Source organism: Schistocerca nitens, chromosome 2, assembly GCF_023898315.1.
Source record: "Schistocerca nitens isolate TAMUIC-IGC-003100 chromosome 2, iqSchNite1.1, whole genome shotgun sequence".
NCBI classification, from domain to species: Eukaryota; Metazoa; Arthropoda; class Insecta; order Orthoptera; family Acrididae; genus Schistocerca; species Schistocerca nitens.
The window spans coordinates 398,130,246-398,153,555 of NC_064615.1; the positions used below are offsets into that span (position 1 = coordinate 398,130,246).

Consider the following 23,310-nt stretch of genomic DNA (forward strand, 5'->3'; position numbering starts at 1 on the left):
ATTTTTATTTTACTTAGGGAGATTATCAGTTTCTTCCCTTTCGTTAGACCTCACTCTGAATCCTAAATAAAGAGGTAAAGTCCACAGGGACACTAATTTCATGTATGTTACTGTACTTGTGTAATTTATAATTTATTTAAAATGCTTTTATTTCTAGCAGAAAACGCCATTAAGAAGAAAATGTACTGAGAAGGGAGTGCAAGAATTTCAACATATTTGAAGAGACCGCTGCATGGTGTTCTGTTATCTACATTACGTGGTATTCTTACAGCTTGATTTTGATAAAGAAATTCTTTCCTTGCTTTAGCTGCGTTGCGGCAGAGGATAATTCCGTAAGGCAACATGTAGTGCTAAATTTCAAAATAAGCTAAAACTTTAGGCTTAGTGTCAACGCAGTGAGAGGTACTGCCAAGTGCAAAACATTATGAACAGAGCTTATTCACCAGTTTTTCTGTGGGTTTACTCCAGTGCAGCATGTTATCCATCTAGACGCTGACGAATTTTGCACCCTTGATGTTTCGTTTCGTAAATAACCATTAATGTAGTCTATATTTATGATACCAACAAATAATTTTTGTTTGTATGAAACTGTATAATATGAGTCTTTTTGAGTAACAGCTGTCTACTGTGAACAGAGGTGTTTACTCAGTGGGTAATTGGCGAATAGGGTAATGCGAAAATTTGATACATCGTGTTACATAAGTACTATAGAATTATATGGACAGGTAAAACAGAAAAGCCGGCCGGAGTGGCCGAGCGGTTAAAGGCGCTACAGTCTGGAACCGCACGACCGCTACGGTCGCAGGTTCGAATCCTGCCTCGGGCATGGATGTGTGTGATGTCCTTAGGTTAGTTAGGTTTAAGTAGTTCTACGTTCTAGGGGACTTATGACCACAGCAGTTGAGTCCCATAGTGCTCAGAACCATTTTAAAACAGAAAATAAAGAGAATGTGCAAGAATATGTTAGTGGAAAGGGCTAAAGAAAGCTAAACAAAGTACTAAAATACACAGGTAGAGGAGAGAAAACGTTTAAATGCCTCTAAGCACTATGGGACTTAACATCTGAAGTCATCAGACCCCTAGACGTAGAACTACTTATACCTAACTAACCTAAGGACATCACACATAGCCATGCCCGAGGCAGGATTCGAACCTGCGACCGTAGCAGCAGCGCGGTTCCGGACTGAAGCGCCTACAACCGCTCGGCCACAGCGGCCGCTTAAGAAAATGTGGAAGGAATGTTATCGTTTGGGGTCCCTCGGTGGCCAGTTCGTTAAAGATGAAGCACTTGCTATGTTGCAGAGAATGTGAAAAGAAACGGGCCGTTTCGTTTCCAGTGAAACCATACCAGCATACAGGGAGACCATGGAAATCCTAAATTTTACGGCCGATGAGGATTTAAACCACCGTTCTCCCAAATGTAAGTCCATTGCGCCTTCTCGCTTTCGATAGGTGCCGGGGAGGGGGACGTATGGGGGGGGGGGGGCAGGTCGATAGGGAGGAAAAACAGTAAGAACAGGTGATAATTGTAGTAAGTATCACGAATCTTAGAAAATGCTGGCGTAATAAGTTCTTCAGAATGAAATGGACAAGACTTCTGATTTCGCTGTATCCCCGTGTTATGCACGTTGAGAGGACGTGCTTGTTCAGAATGGTGCCCCAGATGCCGACGTCTTTGTTCCAGGTATAGGTCGAGGACGTGGTGAGTCCTGCGCAGTGACTATCGGATTCGTGCGGGAACTCACTGCTGCACGTGAGAAGGCAGCATTGGCCAAGGCGATACGCACATCCTCCCTGCGGTGGGCGCCTTATCGTGGCTGTGCATGCGTCGCCAGTCCAGTTTCGAGACGTCAGTTTCCCCCGAGCACGGTGCAAGTGTGGACACTATAATTCTGTTGAGCATTGCGTGGAGAAACCTGTCATGTGTTAACGGGCGTTTCTTTCGTCCGTAATACTGCTACTGGTGACTGAATCCACGCATCGGACATAATCTTCGCGCCTGAGGAACTGTCAGCGTTTCCAAACACCGTCAGGTAAGAACGTAGTGGCGTGAGTCCACTTTTATGTTTCTTAGTGAACACCGTCCTGAGAGATGTAGTGAGTTCTGATTCGAAATCTTCTGATCCGTCACTCATTTCTATTGGTATAACATATGAACAATTTGGTAATGCAGTACGAACCTGACTTGTACTATGACATTCGAAAGAATTGCATGTTTAGTCGTTAACAAACGTTATTCCACTTGCAGACGATCAAATTGCATATTAATTTGATAGCTTCCAACAAACGAGAATGACCGAAGCTTTTAAGTCAATGATGGTGAGCGTATGGCATAGGTCGCCGGGAGACCCCTCGCCGTGTGGTTCGGCCGCCGCTCCAGAAGTTCTTTAACGCCACTTCGGCGACTTGCGGGTGAATGAGGATGAAAGACACACAACACCCAGTCATCTCGAGGCAGAGAAAATCCATGACCCCGCCGGGAATCGAACCCGGGACCACGTGCGCGGGAAGCGAGAACGCTACCGCAAGACCACGAGCCGCGGACTTTTAAGTCAATGATCTGTCGCTATACTACACGATCAGTCAAAACGAACGCGTTCTTACAATTTTGTAGGAGAAGAGCGGTAGAGAACAGCAGCAGTGGGAAATAATTTTGTGAGAAGAAGTTGTTCATTACCGAAACTGTCTCAAAAGACCAACGAAGAATCGAAAAGAATGAAAGGGGTGTAAAAAGACATACTTGAAGAGCTAGGGAAAGGAAGGCAGAAAATTATGAGTTCACATAAGAAGAACGGGCCAAGACCGTCCGCCAAGGAGAGCATGGGGTTGTCAGCCACAAGTAAGACGAAGAAGAAGATGATGAAGAAGAAGAAGGCCGAGAGAAGACCGGACAAAACAAGTGATGTTAATATTTGCAAGATCAGGAATGCGAGGAGATTCGTAGCGCAGATTGGAGAGGAGGATCCGAGGACTGGCCAGCACGATTACAACAAACTCCAATAATAATAATAATGATGAGTTATGTACTGTCAATACATTTGAACTTACAAGTTCCACACCAATGATGTGAAAATTTCATTAATTGCTGATGAAGTGTTCTGCCCACAGATTTTCTCAAATTTTCTTTCTTTTTATGCTTTTTTTGCACCTTAATGTGTATGGTTTAAGTGGTTCGCAGACAGTAAAACTTGTAGTCTAACTGCATAAAAAAACTGGAAGTTGTTTGCAATTGAAAGTTCTAGCGACGTTTCAGCGCAATATCTTCTCGCGTTTCTTGCCGGGTAAATCCGCAGAGTGCCCGCGAAGTTTTGGTAGGCATGTTCCCTCCTTCCATCTATGCCAGCAGATCGAACCTGTTTGCTGACAAAAGATTGAAAATCGCGCAGTTACCAACATATTGCTTCTTATTTCGTATGAGCCACATAGAAAGAGTGATACTCCCAAGCCGTGCACTATAAGCAGACATCATTCTCTGCTGCCGCTGTGTGTTAATTGAAATTTCGAACAGTTGTAGGAATTTTTCTACTTTTATTCTGAGCGAAGTTCAAAATGTCAGTAAATGACGATCTCGTTAAACAAAAATTTTTTATTGGTGACAATCAATCGCCTCCCCCTAATGATCAAGCATATTCGAAAGTAACTAACTTCGCACAATGTTTCTGTCTATGACTAATACCGTCATGACTGTTACTGAGGACGGAGAATAACTCTGGTTTCTTGGTACAATGACACTTTTCCTTTTGTGTAAAACTTTTTCACATTATATCGCCTTTCTTAATTTTAATTTCTTTTCCGGTTTTGGGAAGAAGACTTAATTGTTTATATTTGGAAGCGCTTGTGAAGTTCAGAAGTCTATGATACCTCCGACGACATTACGTTTTTGTAGCGGTAGGGGTAGTGGCAGTAACAATTGTGAACGATATGGGAGAGGGTTCCTAGTTTGGCCTTAAATCCAGAAAAGCAAGGGATGTTGAACGTGTAAGGGCAGTGACTTTCCTGCTTCTGATCTGGGCTCCGAAACTCTGCAGAATACTTCGTGTCTTCTCCTCAGATTCTGCCAGCTACCACATACATTCTTCAGACCTACTATGGTGCAGAACCAGGCATTTTTTGAGTGCAGAGAAAAGCAACAACATTTTCAGAGAAACGCCTTAACACGTAAGCCTTCAGTGTAGACGTACAAGCAGGCCTCGTCTGTTTGGCTAAATGCGGTAAGCTACTAACTAACGCAGGCAGAAAGTATCAGCCGACCGCTGTGGCCGAGTTGCTCTAGGCGCTTCAGTCTGGAACCGCGCTGCTGCTACGATTGCACGTTCGAATCCTGCCTCGGGCAGGTTAAGTTAGGTTTAAGTAGTTCTAAGTCTAGGGGACTGATGACCTCAGATGTTGAGTCCCATAGTGCTCAGAGCCAGAAAGTATCACTGACAGCATTTTGCCTTGGCTTTGAATGAGATGCAGCTACTTGAAATTTTGTCCAATCTAAAAATATTCCTCGCACTACAAACGACGCTATATGACAGAAACGACCAGTGCACACTACACGTACTGTGCTTTATTTATGAGATAAATTTGAATTAACCACATAACTACCGGGAACGTCTTCCTCTTTTTAAGCAGAACTTACACCAAGACAAACAACGAATAAAGAAAATGATGAGATGGCAATGTACACCGATCTGCCTCTGTGTGCTGACCTTCCTATATGTAAACCTTATTAACTGCTACACAACTCATGGAGACAAAACTGAGTATTGTGCTGAAATTCCCTGGCAGACTGAAATTGTTTTCCGAACTGGGAATCGAATCTGGGGCATTGCGTTCCGTTAGTTAGTTCAATGCGTCAGGGGTTTTTGGATCAGCGCACGCTTTTTTTCTATTTATTTCTTCGGGGACTTGCACATACACCCACCTCAATAGTGGAATGTCAGTTATGACGATATGAACGTAAGGACAGCACAGCACCCAGTCCCCAAGCATAGAAAAATCTCCTCCGACTCGGCCAGAAATCGAAGCCGGGCCGCTTCCGTTTGCAATCCGTCGCACTGACTGCGCAGCTAGCGAGGCGGGCTAGGAACACTTTTCGCTGTCGAGTGAAAATTCGTTCTGGTGTACGGTATTATTATAGTTCTTGGTGCAGACGTAATCATCTTTACTATGCTATCACTTTCCTACGAGACTTTCCAAAGATGGACCATTGTCACACAGACTTTAAGAGTTCTTGGACTGCAATTTGACGCTATTGATCCTATTCTACTGGGTTCTAAATATTGATGCACGTCAAATTTATTACAATAAAGGACTACTTAAAATTTAATTTGAAATTTCAAACTGTTGTCAAATATTCTTCCATTGTGTCATAAAATACTTTTGGAAAATCAACAGATTTTCACATAACAAAAAGCAGTAAAACTGGTTCAGAAAAGAAAAGTTGCACTACTGTCGTTATCAATAAAAGCTTTTTATCTTTTTAACATTAGAGAGCTGTTTTTTCTGTGTGCCGTTGAACCAGTAAAAAGCAGCACTTACATTGATTTCTGGTAAGAAAATTTATTCGTAACTCATTAAAATCTACTGATTTTCAACAGAAATATTTAGAAAGGCGTGCAGTCCACGTTATACAAACTGTCATTTTCTTCAGCCAATGCTCAGTCTCCTACATTTAAATTCCCCAATGTACTGAGTACATCGTTGCTGCTTCCTTTAAAATACACGGTCCAGTCACATTAATGTTCGACGTCAACATGCAGTAACCACTCACAGGCACCAGGTGACAGAACTGGCATAGGACGGTACATAAGGCGTGTCGGGGGGCACGGAAACAGTGCAGCCGTTGTAATACGGAGACGGATAGACTTATTTGAGGTCCAAAAGGGCATTATCATTGGTTTTCGGGGCAAAGATGGATGCTTTTCCGAAATAGCTAAGTTTACAAAATGCTCGAGTGGCCCCGTTGAAACGGTACAGTAGTTTCCGCTCTATAAGCAGCAGGTTTCGCTACTCGCTCGCACCGGGAAATAGAAACAGAGGCGGCTACGCAGCCAATTTTATTACACGACGCGGCCGGCGGCGGCTGCAACAGAACCCATGTGGACGGGTGGAAAGAAATAGGTCAGGCTTCATAATACGTATTCATATGTGTCGTGTATTATGCATTTCTTGTACGTGAATGTGAATCTGCACATGAACTTTCCTAATCCTTCTCACACCTTTCCGTAAAGCGTGACCAAATCTTTGTTGGGAAGTATTTCTGTAGTATAGTAGTGCCAACCTTACTCCTGGCTAGGGGATCAGAGAGACAGCACAGGCAGGTAAAAGTCAAAGACTGTCCAGTGTCACAAGATTTGGGGTGGAGAGGTTGGTCACGGCCAAGTGGTTCGACCACCCCCTCCACCGGGGCCCAGGAAGACCACCGCGAGACCGCTACGGTCGCAGGTTCGAATCCTGCCTCGGGCATGGATGTGTGTGATGTCCTTAGGTTAGTTAGGTTTAACTAGTTCTAAGTTCTAGGGGACTAATGACCTCAGCAGTTGAGTCCCATAGTGCTCAGAGCCATTTGAACCATTTTTGAAGACCTCCGGGTGCCCGCCATATTCTGGGAGTGTTACAGAAGACGGGTAAGTGAGCAGACGTGCCCTCAGTGCGTCTGTCTCAATGTTCACGCATGGAAGAGAGGTATTTGAATATTTGTACTAATTCTTTTATTTCCATCTTCGGATCGTGTAAGGTAATGAATGTGCTCGTTTAATTCCGGAAATTTGACCCCCTGTGTTAAAGTATCTGGTCCCCAGTTTGCCCGTTATCCTCCTCACATAGTGAATGTCCTATGTAAAATATTGGGAGACTTTGGTGGTATACATCTGGCCAACGCAATGCCGTCTTACCCGTAGAAATGTGGGTGCAGTTAGTATATAATATACCCGAGCTATAAGTTGTAAAATTGTAATATCTGTAAACTGAAACAATTGCTGCTATCGCCGTAAAGTCGAGTGATAATGTTTAAAATAAATAGGAAATCAACTGTCATCAATCTTTAACACACCTCAAAAATCACAAAGACGTCAAGTTAAAGGAATTTATTTAAAATAAAAGCTGTAGAATGGAGGGACCCACACATTAGCGTGTGAGCCCTCCAGCCCCTTGCCTAGTACCGTACAAAAAGGACACGCTCTCTACGTAACGCTCTCAAGCTCTTCCCCCCAGTTATCCGTTGGGCAATTTTGATTCAGGGCTTGACAACATCAACTTTCATCTGGCGTCCCTAGGCAAAGAGGTAAGACGGTAAACTTTCACCGTGGTTAAAGTATACCGTGCGTGGCAAACTGGTGCTATCCAAAACCGACGCCGAGGCAACTATTGGGTACCACGGGCCGTAGATGACTGGGGTGCACGACGGGGTGGCGGCTACAGAGAAGCGTACGCGTGATTAAACGTGCAAAACTGTTGAGCAACTGACGGCCCAGATGAATCGAGGGGCTATCAGCAGTGACTCCACGACCATTCAACGAACGTTGCTGCCTATGGGCCCTGGCAGAAAGCGCGTGGTTCATGCACCTATGCTGACTTCTGTTCATCGGAGCCGAAGGCTGGAATTTGCATGCCAGTGCCACAGCTGGACGTCCACCGAGTGGCGACGGGTGGCCTTTCCAGATGAATCGCGCAGAATCGGGCAAACGTCGGTTGACGTGCACAGCGTGATACGTCTGGAAGCAAAAAACACCTGCAACAGTCATCGGAGTGGTCCAGACCGGAGGAGGGAGCATATTGGTCTTAGGATTGTTTTCGTGGCATTGCTGCGTGATCTAGTCATTCTGGAAGGACACTGGATCAACACGAGTATGCATGTCTCCATAGGGACCACATCCACCCCTATGTACAGTTTGTCTTTCGTCGGTACGACGGCGTCTAGCGGTAGGACAATGCTATGTGTCACATAGGTTGGAATGTACGTGTCTGATTCGAAGAGCATCAGGATGAGTTTATCGTACTCCCCTGACCAAAAAACCCCCAGATTTAAACCCAATAGGTGAAGTAGTGTGTAAGCTTAGGGACTGATGACTACTTTAGCAGTTAAGTCCCATAAGATTTCACACACATTTGAACATTTTGAACACGAATCGTCAATCGCAGCTGGCCACGGCACTAGAGTCAGCATGGCCTCACATCCTCCGCGATGTGTTTTAGAGCCTTACTGACTCTCCCTGCACCATTCGCGGCCGTCCGCGCTACAAAAAGTGGTTATTCCAGATTCCGAAAAGTGGTCACATTGATGTGACTGGACAGTGTATAATCGGATTAAGATTTCACACACATTTGAAAATTTTGAACACGAATCGTCAATCGCAGCTGGCCACGGCACTGGAGTCAGCATGGCCTCACATCCTCCGCGTTGCGTTTTAGAGCCTTACTGACTCTCCCTGCACCATTCGCGGCCGTCCGCGCTACAAAAAGTGGTTATTCCAGATTCCGAAAAGTGGTCACATTGATGTGACTGGACAGTGTATATTCGGATTAAGATTTCACACACATTTGAAAATTTTGAACACGAATCGTCAATCGCAGCTGGCCACGGCACTGGAGTCAGCATGGCCTCACATCCTCCGCGATGCGTTTTAGAGCCTTACTGACTCTCCCTGCACCATTCGCGGCCGTCCGCGCTACAAAAAGTGGTTATTCCAGATTCCGAAAAGTGGTCACATTGATGTGACTGGACAGTGTATAATCGGATTAAGATTTCACACACATTTGAAAATTTTGAACACGAATCGTCAATCGCAGCTGGCCACGGCACTGGAGTCAGCATGGCCTCACATCCTCCGCGATGCGTTTTAGAGCCTTACTGACTCTCCCTGCACCATTCGCGGCCGTCCGCGTTACAAAAAGTGGTTATTCCAGATTCCGAAAAGTGGTCACATTGATGTGGCTGGACAGTGTATATTCGGATTAAGATTTCACACACATTTGAAAATTTTGAACACGAATCGTCAATCGCAGCTGGCCACGGCACTGGAGTCAGCATGGCCTCACATCCTCCGCGATGCGTTTTAGAGCCTTACTGACTCTCCCTGCACCATTCGCGGCCGTCCGCGCTACAAAAAGTGGTTATTCCAGATTCCGAAAAGTGGTCACATTGATGTGGCTGGACAGTGTATATTCGGATTAAGATTTCACACACATTTGAACATTTTGAACACGAATCGTCAATCGCAGCTGGCCACGGCACTAGAGTCAGCATGGCCTCACATCCTCCGCGATGCGTTTTAGAGCCTTACTGACTCTCCCTGCACCATTCGCGGCCGTCCGCGCTACAAAAAGTGGTTATTCCAGATTCCGAAAAGTGGTCACATTGATGTGGCTGGACAGTGTATAATCGGATTAAGATTTCACACACATTTGAACATTTTGAACACGAATCGTCAATCGCAGCTGGCCACGGCACTAGAGTCAGCATGGCCTCACATCCTCCGCGATGCGTTTTAGAGCCTTACTGACTCTCCCTGCACCATTCGCGGCCGTCCGCGCTACAAAAAGTGGTTATTCCAGATTCCGAAAAGTGGTCACATTGATGTGACTGGACAGTGTATAATCGGATTAAGATTTCACACACATTTGAAAATTTTGAACACGAATCGTCAATCGCAGATGGCCACGGCACTGGAGTCAGCATGGCCTCACATCCTCCGCGATGCGTTTTAGAGCCTTACTGACTCTCCCTGCACCATTCGCGGCCGTCCGCGCTACAAAAAGTGGTTATTCCAGATTCCGAAAAGTGGTCACATTGATGTGACTGGACAGTGTATATTCGGATTAAGATTTCACACACATTTGAAAATTTTGAACACGAATCGTCAATCGCAGCTGGCCACGGCACTGGAGTCAGCATGGCCTCACATCCTCCGCGTTGCGTTTTAGAGCCTTACTGACTCTCCCTGCACCATTCGCGTCCGTCCGCGCTACAAAAAGTGGTTATTCCAGATTCCGAAAAGTGGTCACATTGATGTGACTGGACAGTGTATATTCGGATTAAGATTTCACACACATTTGAAAATTTTGAACATGAATCGTCAATCGCAGCTGGCCACGGCACTGGACTCAGCATGGCCTCACATCCTCCGCGATGCGTTTTAGAGCCTTACTGACTCTCCCTGCACCATTCGCGGCCGTCCGCGCTACAAAAAGTGGTTATTCCAGATTCCGAAAAGTGGTCACATTGATGTGACTGGACAGTGTATATTCGGATTAAGATTTCACACACATTTGAAAATTTTGAACACGAATCGTCAATCGCAGCTGGCCACGGCACTGGAGTCAGCATGGCCTCACATCCTCCGCGATGCGTTTTAGAGCCTTACTGACTCTCCCTGCACCATTCGCGGCCGTCCGCGCTACAAAAAGTGGTTATTCCAGATTCCGAAAAGTGGTCACATTGATGTGGCTGGACAGTGTATATTCGGATTAAGATTTCACACACATTTGAACATTTTGAACACGAATCGTCAATCGCAGCTGGCCACGGCACTAGAGTCAGCATGGCCTCACATCCTCCGCGATGCGTTTTAGAGCCTTACTGACTCTCCCTGCACCATTCGCGGCCGTCCGCGCTACAAAAAGTGGTTATTCCAGATTCCGAAAAGTGGCCACATTGATGTGGCTGGACAGTGTATAATCGGATTAAGATTTCACACACATTTGAACATTTTGAACACGAATCGTCAATCGCAGCTGGCCACGGCACTAGAGTCAGCATGGCCTCACATCCTCCGCGATGCGTTTTAGAGCCTTACTGACTCTCCCTGCACCATTCGCGGCCGTCCGCGCTACAAAAAGTGGTTATTCCAGATTCCGAAAAGTGGTCACATTGATGTGACTGGACAGTGTATAATCGGATTAAGATTTCACACACATTTGAAAATTTTGAACACGAATCGTCAATCGCAGATGGCCACGGCACTGGAGTCAGCATGGCCTCACATCCTCCGCGATGCGTTTTAGAGCCTTACTGACTCTCCCTGCACCATTCGCGGCCGTCCGCGCTACAAAAAGTGGTTATTCCAGATTCCGAAAAGTGGTCACATTGATGTGACTGGACAGTGTATATTCGGATTAAGATTTCACACACATTTGAAAATTTTGAACACGAATCGTCAATCGCAGCTGGCCACGGCACTGGAGTCAGCATGGCCTCACATCCTCCGCGTTGCGTTTTAGAGCCTTACTGACTCTCCCTGCACCATTCGCGGCCGTCCGCGCTACAAAAAGTGGTTATTCCGGATTCTGAAAAGTGGTCACATTGATGTGACTGGACAGTGTATATTCGGATTATCCTTAAAAATTCTGTACTGTCAACTATTTCTCATTTACGACTGCGCATGCTGTAAGACGAGGCTTTCTCAGCAGTGTTGGTGGATTATTTGCCGCAGAGATGGCGTCAGCATTTAGTGATGTATGTAATCATGGTGAATATGTTGGTTTGGAAGAGCCTCTGTTCTAGAGTTGTGCCCTCCGATTTCCGAGTAAATCACCATGTTGAAGAAGCCACGCCATACTTGAGATATAACTGATTAATAGCAGACTTTACATTTAGAAGAGATGTAACAGGGCGTTTAAATGCAACAATATGTGGAAACAATCTTGTGACCATTAAGATGTGTGAGAACTTTAACGCAATAATGGAAGAACGTCATCTGGATATCAAGCATTTTTCGCTGCAATCATCCCAGGGCGCGTCTTTAGTAGTTTACAAAGAAAAAGTAAATGAATAAAATAAAATAAGATAAAAATTAAACAGCTTAATTGCGGTTTCGAGGAAAGACTTCAGGATCTGCAGGGAATGGCAGGAGAAATGAATTAATGTAGCCCTCCTTTTTCAGTTGCCTCACATCTCCACCTTTAGTATTAGACATGACTAATTTGTATGAAATTATACTAGAGGAAGGACATGAAATTGTTACTTTGCCATCGTGGTGAAAGCTTGACAGAAATTCCCAAGCTCTCCAGAAATGCGGTAAAAGTTGTGTATATGAATGAATTTTATTGCCAACTCTGTCGAAAACTTCCAGATTAATAGCCCTATACTAAAAAGCGTTCTGCTACTGGTGTCATTTCTGAATTTGATGTAAATTATTTCGTCAATTATAAACAGGAGAAAAAAAGAAAGGTCATGTTTCACGATGTAATAAAATATTTCTGGTTTCGCTTTTCTTTCAGGTTTTTTTTTCTTTTAAACGCAGTTTAGTCAATCTAAAGTGCTGAGACATCAAGGAATCAAGAATTTCTTAATGGAGACAAGTGTGGAGGTTAACAATTGTAGAGAGAGAGACCAAGATTGAATACAGTAACCACGTAACGGATGTAGGTTACAGTAGTTATGCAGAGTTGAAGAGGTACGGTTTGCTAATTTTGTACTCAGTTTGATATTTATGTCAACGATACATTGCCATATTGCACGTCGTAACATATTCAGGATGTAATAAGAGAAAAAAATAATCTCAACAAAACGGTGAACTACAAATTCCAGATCGAAAAATGACAGTAATAATTGCAAACAAACAGGACAAATATTAATTTACAAACCTTAACAAGGGGAGGGAAAGGGGAAAGACACAGCAGACGTTACTTTAACCACAATCCTGTGTCTGGCGTTATCGTGCGAAGATGCTGCTAGTTCATAGTTTCGTGGTGTTGCTCGATCTGGAACAGGTCCATATTTTGAAGACAGAACAACATAGTTGTTTCGGTTCTGAATATATATGAAACAAATAGGGCTTAAAAAAATTCAAACATGGGGTGCACGGTGGAAGAAGTATTTCGTGTGGACAGTAATGAGTTCCTTCGTTCTTCTCTTGTTTGGGATACGTAATCTTGACATATCGTGAGGTAAAGCCAGTCTGACCAAGAATCTTACTAGGTGCCACTACCGAACTAATCACACTGCACAGGCGAAGCAATGAAGATTCTTAGATGAATTGAAAGAGTTACCTGCGTGATTCATTTTTATTCTCTTCCAAGATGCTTTTGGTGGGTGTACACTCTCACCTTCAGGTGGATCAGAGGGATAAGTATATTTTTTCACTTGGATGTAGCCAATTATGATTTTATTTTCATTTAGTGACAAATTAGTTATTATTGTCACTTGTACCAAAATATGGTACTGTAATGACGATTTGATGTGTGCTTGCTGTAAAATGTAAACTTTCACTGCCGGAAATGTAACTTCTTTGAAATATTCCTTGCCATGATCCAATGAACTTCTTGCTGAAACCTGACGTTTTGTCCCTATCTGTAGAGGACATAGTCCAGGTGGATTGTAGCTTCTCTGAATGTTCGGTTCACACCCTGGCTCGCTACACACAACAATAAAAGTTTTTTTGCGCGGTCTCCGTTGGGGAGGCTCGAAACTCGAACGCAGTTGGCCATTGTCCGTTGCTGTCGTCCGCCATCGCTATCTCCCCGTGGTGGACGACTGGTACACATCTTCCTCAGGACCGCCATCCGTATTCCGTTCAATTGCACATCCCCTCCTTCCTTTTAAACATGTTTTGCAGCAGGGAGACCATTAGATTAGATAGGCCTCAGGTACTGGCTGCCAAGAACGGGTATTAACGAAAGGCTATAGATAGAAGTGAGAGAGATTATTAAACATGCAATAATTTTATTCCAGAGTTAGAGGTTATGATACTGAATGAATCTCGATTGTTGAAAAACGGCGCCACGATACTGTCACACATGAGTTAACAACTGAGAACACAGGATGTCCGTGACGTACCATTGTCCCATCAGAGTTTCCTCAGTCACTACTGGCCGTGACCCGACGGCCGCACATCGTGGCGCCAGGAGTAACATCGCTGTGCTTGTTTAAAACATTGGAAGAGTGAGACCTGTCCCCAGCTCGCCACCATACGCGCCGACGACGGTCATCCGGGGTAGTGCAGAACTGCGATTCACCGCTGAAAACAATGTGGCGTCATACGTCATCCCGCGTGACCGCTACGGTCGCAGGTTCGAATCCTGCCTCGGGCATGGATGTGTGTGATGTCCTTACGTTAGTTACGTTTAAGTAGTTCTAAGTTCTAGGGGACTGATGGCCACAGGTGTGAAGTCCCATAGTGCTCCGAGCCATACGTCATCAGTCAATGCTTTCTGGTCACGGCACCAGTCCAAGACGCAGCCGTTTGTGTAGTGGTGTTAACAGCAGGCTACGCATGGAATGGTAATTCCATAGTACGGCTGCTGTTTGTCTCTGACCAATGGTACGGGCCAGTATAGAATGTTGCGCAGAGCCCTTTACTTGTTCTCGGATGGCAGGTGCAGATGTGAGGGGATTACCATGTGCGTGGTGCACAATACGGCGATTCTCCGTTGTAGTGGTCAGGCGTGATCAGCTGGAATCTTGGCGACGAGTATCCCTGCCTTAACGTTGCCATGCATTTCAACATTGGGCCACTGTCACAGGTGAATGATCTACAATTCTGGATATCGCACGATGGGACCAGCCACCGAAATGGGAATCCACAACAAGACCTTTCTTCAGACCCTGTCAAATGCTGAAAAGGCATTATAATACGAGTAGGTGACAACTCTGTGTCTTTCAGGATGATCACTCACCATCTGACGCTGTTCACGCACGTTATATACCTTTCTGGGCCTGGTAACAACACTAAACACGAATATCACTAATGTATTCTGGTGGCCGTTCTACGTCTCACAGAGAATGGCATCACTTTTTTTGACAGCCAGTGTACGTTCCTTATGAAAGATTAATTCGTTGAGTGTTATGTTGCCAATAAATTAACGTAGCAAACTAACTATTTATTACAATTTCGCCAGTATAGTTGATGTTGAGCGCAGTTCCCAGTGGTGATACGCGTCTTTTGTGGATATGGCAGCAGGTGATTATGGTGGCCATGGCGACGATGGAGACGACTCAGAGCAGCCCGGCCATGCAGGGCCGCGCGGTCAGCGTGAGCGTCGACTCCCTGGACGTGGTGGCCTCGTCACACTCCACTGGCGCTCAGGGGGCGGCGCCATCCACTCCTAGCGGTGCTGCAGACTCGCTGGCAGTCGTCGACCTGGCCGACCAGGACGAAAAAGTCGTCAAAGTGGAGTTGGCCAACTTGTCAGCCGCGACAAGCAAGGAGGATATTGATGACGAGGTGAGTCAACCCGGCAGTAATAGTCAAAACAAATCTGCTCATCTCTTGTCCCACCGATGACCTGAAGTAGATTGTATGATTGGAGTTCATACAGGATGTCACATGCCTACACTAGCAAGTTTTTTTATTGACTACGGAATTCGGTCAAGCTCACACTACGTAGACGTGAACGACGAACTGAGTGGTGAACTTACTTTCCGCTACAATGCATTACGTGTCGAGCAAGTGCCACGACCGGATTTAGACACGACAGCGCCCTAGGCCAAAGACTTTCCGGCGTCCCCTGATTCCCTTGATTCCGCAACCCCAACCCACTACGACAGGTTTGTTTTTGTTCATAAATATCTCTGCGATACCATGATTTTCGACGGATTTGTTGAAAGGATCATGAGAAGTGGTGTTCGTCTCTAACAAACACTCTTGAAAGACCTAACGTGACATTGTAGGTTGTTTAATGCTCAGATAGTTGGGTCATTAAATGTTACATTTTCATTGTTTGCGTCTTTAAAATACAGTTTCATAACAATGTGCGTACTTCCAATTGCGCTCACGTGCCTCATTTCTTCTTTGTCCCCCACACACTCTTACGTTTCCCCGGCTTTGTCGTCTATTTCCTTGCTCCCAGTCCGCAGCTCGTGGTCTCGCGGTATCGTTCTCACTACCCGAGCACGGGGTCCCGGGTTCGATTCCCGGCGGGGTCAGGGATTTTCTCTGCCTCGTGATGACTGGGTGTTGTGTGTTGTCCTTAGGTTAGTTAGGTTTAAGTAGTTCGAAGTTCTAGGGGACTGATGACCATAGCTGTTAAGTCCCATAGTGCTCAGAGCCATTTGAACCATTTGAACCTTGCTCCCAAATAGTGGAAGCTCCATACTACCATCACAACTCTCGCCTTTAATGCCTCTTAGGAATAAACGCCAACAATAATATCGCTACCACTACAAACTATAACAGCGCTTTCGCCACAGGCATGACTGCCATCAGCTCTCTCATTAAACGTTTTTATGTCAGTTTGATCGTTAATGATATTACTATTTACAAGGTAATGCAAATTTGAATTCTCACGCTTAGAAAAACATCATCACCTTCATCATCTTCATCATTATCCTTTCAGGGATTAGGCCCTACTGCCTGTTCCAGCCTCAGTCCGTCTTTGCCTCAGCCTTCTGAGTCTCTTTGACCAACAGGTCTGTATAACAGGTCTGTATGACAGTGCCACTGTCTAAATTCTCTTCCTACTTGATTCTATATTGGTCCATTTTATACTACATTGCGAATATTTGTAACTGATTCCGTATATCCTGGTTGTTTATTTTATCAGCGCGTGTGTGTCCCAGTAGTATCCTAAGGAATTTCATTTCTGTTGCTTGTGTATGACTGTGGTCTTTCTGTCTTTCAGGAATTCGGTTAGAAAAACATTCGCCAAATCTTCAAGCTGGAATAGTGTCACCTTTTTTCATTCAGTTGTTGGTTTTCTATTTTGTACACCAATAGCTTTTTCACACCACTCATCCTCTTGTATAGACTACTTAAAAAAATAGCTACTGCGCATAATGATGACAACTGACAACCAACTTGTACACAAATCTATGCTAAACGTAACTCTACAGTAGCTGCAAGTAGGGTTGTCAGATTTCTCGGTCGCCCAACCTGGACATTCTGATTTCTCGGTCATCAAACCGGAACACAATGAAAAATCGCTTCTCAAATTGTAAGATAAAATACATTTATTAAGAACAAAAACGAAAAATGCAAATGAAATGCATAAATATGTATGTACGAACATGTCTGCCAACTATATTTTTGCCTTTATGGCCTATAAATGTTTTTAGGAACAGAAACAATAATGGCAAAATAGAGTCATATTTTACACCTTAACTACTCTATAACAGAAATAAGCCTGAACTTTTATTTTTTTGTGCTTTGCATTTGACTTGGCCATTTTTAATCCAGCCTTATTATTTAATAAATAATCGGTCATTTCCGAACAATCAAAATCATGATTTTCCAAGCATAGAAGAATGCTCACAACGGTACTGACTGAAAGTTTATTACTCTCTTCCCTCCACTGTATTTCCACCAAAGAAAATATTCTTTCTATGTTACCGTTGTGGCTTGGTATGGAAACAACGCACATGCTTAATAAATCCCTACATTTCTCGTGAAATTCCGTTTCTGGTTTGGAAAATACAACTACCCATTTTGTTTTCTCAGTCTGGAGACTGTAATTCACAGATTAGGTTGGGTTTTACTGAGGTGATTCAGTTAAATAAAAATGTGTCTTTTAAAATAATATTTTTTGTTTTCAAATATTCCGCCGATTTTTCTAAATCTTTCCATTCAGTTATTTTTTCCAGTCATCCACGAAAACACTAAGTATTTTTTTAATCGTATGGCCCACCGTTTCAAGTAGCCAGCCATCGTTTTGTAAAAGTTTACAAGTTTTTCATTAAACATGTTATTCTGTTTCTTGAAAATTTACATTGTTTTAACTAGAGAACATAAAAACTGAATTTTCAACTTTTCCATTGCTGTGTTCTTAGTCGATGTAACAACATTTAGAAGTCTGTGATTGACTTTTTCTTCCCTTTTTTTGGTATACCTTATTAATACCATGTCTGTCTCGTCTTGCCTCCAAATCCAGTGCATTTTTTCACGTCACTTTTTAAACCACTTAAAACTTGTACACTATAATTGACCGCCATATCTGACGTCTCCCCTCTCAAACTTCTCAGTTTCAATAATTTTATATTTATGTCCGCCTTGGTAAAATACTGAATAAAATGTGACTTTTTTTCCTTTTTATGGTTACTTACATCGGTGCTAAAGCTATAAAATGAGCAACTTTGAAGTTCATTACGAATGAGATCAGCTGACTGAGGTGCAAGAACTTGCTATTATGTGACAATTTTGGAGTCATTAAATATTTTTGGTATTAACATATTGAGGCAGTCTGTAGAAGCAAAAGACTGATGTTTTTCGGCCATGTGGCTTGCAAAACACCTGCTGTAGTAATTTTTTCTTCCTCTAAACTATCGTAGTTTTATAAAATAGTTTGTGAAAGTTTTATTTACACTTAAAGATGATACGTTGGATTTATGTTTCTCCTTTCGAACGTGATCCTTTTTATCTGCAGTCGGCAGGAAAGAACTAACGATCAAGTCTGACCACACTTTATTTAACTAAAGCGCCTTCTTGGCCTGGACTAATTTCCAAACTCAAGAACAAGAAACACAAAAATTCTGGAGGTGGCAAAAACAAGACATTGAAAAAAAATAATGACAACCAAAATACTACACTATACAATTCCAAATTGGTGTTACTCTCAACAAGATACAAATTTCTTCAGAAGACAACGGCGAGTGTCTACTGAACTAGAGCCGGCGTAGGTATTGGTCAGAGCTGTCCTAGCTGTAGGTACACAATGCCGATCTCACTCTGTTGGCGCGCTAATAATACCGATTCTGCGGAATGCCATAATTAGTTCCAATTGGTGGGTCTCCGTCACATGGCATTTCACGAAGCAGTGCCGTGTTTATGCGGAAGGTCTGTCGATGTTTACATTCACTGGCGATGTTTTAATGGGAGCTCTTGAAGGGAGGTCAGCAGACCACCTCGCTTGTCTGTTGTGCGGGCCCTCTAACAGATAAGGGGCCACCATGACAACCTCCATGACCAATACTTAAATATGTATTACAGAGTTTATAGAAGGCTTCATGTTCTGTTCTGCCTTTTTCAACAAAAGAATATTTCTCGCTCTATTTGTCGAAAATTTCCACTTCCTCTTTGACATTGTGGACAGGACTCAAAGTTTATAAAATACAGTATTTAGAAACTTTCTGATTTATTTAAAAAAACTGTATATTAGGTACATTACGGAAACTTTTTAGTGAGTGCACCTCATAGGGGAATGAGGGGGAAGGGCAGCACAGAGATAAGCAATTAACAGCATCACATGCATTGCTGACAACATAAACTTTGGCCGATCTTCCGCTACGCTAGAAATGTCAAATAATAAGGTTTCGCTGCTGCACAATGTGAGAACGCTCACATTCAAATATGGTATTATTTATAGTAATAAATACTAAATAAAATAAAGTAGTAATGACTCAGTAAGTAGATAACCAATGATATTTTAAACTTCAGTGGCGTATTTACTCCATGTCAGACTGTTAGATCGCAAGTGATGAGAACAGCGAGAAAAGGCACCATATCCGTAGACTTCTACCGACACTAGATTGTCGCACTATAATTGCTAACCATTGCAAAATTTACTAACGTCGGTAGCAAGCTGTATGCAGAAGCAGTAGAAACATTTGATATCTACATAAATATCATCTTTTCAGACTTTGTCGTCAAACACCTTCTAGTCAGCTAAATACAGTAAGAATCAGACCCTCTGCATGTATATCTGCAGACTGAGAACTGCGAGAAGAAGATAGTGAGAAACACGGCGTGCTGCGCGCCGACTAGAGGAGGTGCTACCGGTTTCACAATGCAAACATAGTTAAGAATCAAAAAGGCGATAAGACGGGACATTTGAACGTCCCGAAACGTGTAACCGGCACACTGGGACTTGAAAGTTACAACCGGGAGTCCCGAGTAATCGGGACATTCGACAACCCTAGTTTCGAGCAGCGAAATTAACAATCGCCCTTCCAAGTGAACTCATCAATTGAACCTACGGAATGTCATCTACTCTAGCGGCCTTGTGTTGATCTAGTTCTCTCAGTGCTCTGCCAAATTCTACTCACAGTACCGTATCTCCCGTCTCACCTTCATCTACTCCATTTCCCTTTTCTGCAATAATGTTTCCATTTTCCTTGTGGTCTCTCCATATATTTGCCTTCTACATTTTAACTTTTCTTTCTTTGCTCAATACTGGCTTGCCATATGAGCACTTAATATTTATAGGTTGCTTCTCTTTTCTTCAAAGGTCCTTTTAATCTTCCTGCGGGCAGAACCTATCTTTCCCTAAAGAATACATTCATCTACAGTTCTGCATTTTTCCTCTAGACATTCCTGATTACACTTTCTGCCAGTATAATTTTTTAAACGTCTGTATTTTCTTTCGATTGCCTTATTGGCAGCATTTTTATATTTACTTCTGTCATGAATAAAATTCAGTATTTCCTGTGATATCAAAGAATTACCTTTTTGCCTATTTGATGCTCTGCTTCCTTCACTATTTCATCTTTCAAACCTGCCCGTTCGTCTTCTACTGTGTTCGCTTCCCCTGTTTCAGTCAAACGTTGCCTGATGCTCCCGCAGAAACTCTCAAAAACCTAAGGTTCTTTTTAGTTTATCTAGCTCTCGCCTACTTAATTTCTTATCTTTGTGTAGTTTCTTAAGTTTTAATTTACACTCCATAAGTAATAAATTATGTCCAGGGTCAGTAACTGGTGCTGGAAATGTCTTAGAGTTTAAAATTCGGTTTAGAAGTCACTGTCTTATTATTAAGTATGTTAGTCGGGAAGAGTCTGAAAAGCTTGTAAGGTTGTTACAGGCTAGGTTGTGCTGAGAAATAATTGTCATGAAAAAAATTCGATACGCTGCACCGTTCCAGAATTAATTAGCAATGAAGTGAGCCAACCTTAAAAGATTTTTAGACTGTTTCTGACTACCACATATAAGTCTGAAACCTTCCAGTGTCTCCATGTTTCTTCCACGTACACAAAGTTCTTACATTATTGTTAAACCAAGTGATAGCAATGATCAAACGGTGTTCTGTGAAAAACTGTGTCAGGTGGTTTCCTCTTTCATTCTTTTCCCCTAGTCCATAGTCTCCTACTATTTTTTACTATTCCTTTTACTGCTATAGAATTCCAATTCCCCGTCACAATTATATGTTCTCTTTCTCATCTATTTCAATAATTTCTTTTATCCCATCATACATTCTTTCAATCCCTTCATCACCTGCGGAACTAGTTGACATATAAACTTGTACTATTCTGTAGCTTACTTTCAGTCTGATGTGTAACCTCCCTACCGATTATGGGATCCAACATTTCACGTTCCGACCCTTAGAATTCCACTTTTTGGTTTCCTTTTGACGATATTCTCCTGAGTAGTCCCCGCCCCGGAGATCTGAATGTGGGACTATTTTACGTCCGTAATACTTTACTCAAGAGGATGTCATGATCATTTACCAAATAAAAGAGCTAAGTGCCTCCAGGGCAAACGACGGCTGTAATTTTTCTTTGTTTCCCGTTCGCAATACCAGCACAGCAAGACGATAATTGCTAACGTTACAAGACCAGATCAATCATCCAGAATGTTGCCTCAGAAACTACAGAAAAGGCTCCTGCCTTTCTTCAGGAAGCACATGTTTGTCTAGCTTCTCTACAAATACCTCTCCTTAGTGGTTGCACCTACAATACGGCTGCCTGTATCGTTGAGACACTCACTTCGGCACCGAGCGAGGTGGCACAGTGGTTAGCACACTGGACTCGCATTCGGGAGGACGACGGTTCAATCCCGTCTCCGGCCATCCTGATTTAGGTTTTCCGTGATTTCCCTAAATCGTTTCAGGCGAATGCCGAGATGGTTCCTTTGAAAGGGCACGGCCGATTTCCTTCCCAATCCTTCCCCAACCCGAGCTTGCGCTCCGTCTCTAATGACCTCGTTGTCGACGGGACGTTAAACACTAACCACCACCACCACCACTCACTTCGGCAAGGTGCCATTTCAAATTTCAGTGTTATGCGATTACATAAATTTGTGATCGAAACATCGGCAAACACAGTAACGCAGACCATGATTTGTTCAATGCTCCAGGAAAAGAAATGAAATTCATTTCACTTTATTTTTTCGAAAGAAAAAATGTGATAAAATGTCTATAGGTGTTCTATTTTCCTGGTATTGCAAAGAGCATCCCATGATATAGCTTATTAACTTAATAACTGGAAAGTTGATCTTTGCCCCATTATTGTATAGAACATCTTCATTTGCACTCAGTGTTATTGTCACCGATAGAATAACGAGTCATACACAACATAAAACTGTGACACTATAAAGATTGTGATTTGTACGATTATCTGGTAATAAAGAACTTACTTCGGATTAAGATCTAAGATGACCTGTTCTGAAGGTATTATAATTTAATTAGAGATCAAATACAATTTTGTAGTTTTCCATACTTAATTACAATTAAAATCGTGAGTAGAGTCAAGAATATAAAGCCAGAGGGAATCCAGTAGTTGCGAGGGACAAACCCATTCCCTGACGTCTTTTATTCACTTGCTAAATCCATGCAGTCTATAGCTGCTGCTCTTTGTTGAACTAGAGGAATATTTTGTGCTACTGGGAATCTGAAATACCTCCGCGAGTTTGGGCGAATCACTCACAACAGGTCTATGTTGTGATGGAAATCTGGTACTGCACACTTGTAGCAATGTTCATATGTTACAACAATTAAACCGAGAAATGCACAACAGCCCCTGCTGACTGCTGTCTCGACTGTTGCCACGATGACTGTAAGAGCAAACAGTCTGTTTCAGAACACTTTGTCTGGTCGTAGCTCTGCTACCAAACGCTAGAGATTTCCCACCAACTAAATTTCGTAATGTTATCTTGTAGTACCGGCAACAAGAGTAGCGGTATAGTTATCGAAAGGAGAGGCTGTGCATTGTGAGTGAAACTGTTTTATGCGAACGGCAGCAGTTACAGTGTTGCATTGAGAGAGTATCACCGACTGCAAAGTTTGAGGAGAGACCCGAGGTCATTAAATGGTTTAAAGAAGACGATAATGAAATTCGAAAACACGGGTTAGTTTGATGTGGCACCTGGAAGTTATTGCCGAGGTTGCAGTTACTGTAACTAAGCATGCAGCACGTTCCCTTCCTAGCGTTAATGCCCGTACAGTGTCACGAGAATTGTTCATCTCATGGTCAACAGTACGGTACGTTTTACGGTCTGTATTACACTAGTACCCGAACAAGACCAGAGGTGCAGCAACTGAAACCTGATGATCCACAATAAAGTTCTGAAGTTGCTCATCGGTTTCTGCAACGGATCGAAGTTGATTACATGTGGTCGGGCAGTATTCTATGCAGTGACGAGACACATGTTACACTAAAGGGTGCAGTCAAAAAACAGAACTGCCGAATTTAAGGTACTGTTAAACTGAGTGTTGTGCACGAAGAGCTAAAGCACTCGCCTTATG

The 23,310-nt window shown here is 43.2% G+C and overlaps 1 protein-coding gene across 2 annotated transcripts in view; it reads left to right on the forward strand.

Annotated features, from left to right (window-relative positions):
- Positions 1-1,819: 1,819 nt before the first annotated feature.
- Positions 1,820-23,310, forward strand: part of LOC126234424 (ninjurin-1-like) — a 40,265-nt gene continuing 18,774 nt past the window's right edge. The window contains exons 1-2 of one of the 2 annotated variants that reach the window (XM_049943116.1): positions 1,820-2,033; positions 14,886-15,149. In XM_049943116.1, coding sequence (XP_049799073.1) covers positions 14,892-15,149 — 258 coding nt within the window. In that variant the 5' untranslated portion in view covers positions 1,820-2,033; positions 14,886-14,891. Of the gene's footprint in view, positions 2,034-14,882; positions 15,150-23,310 lie in introns of both variants that reach the window. The other variant, XM_049943115.1, reaches the window with a different exon arrangement.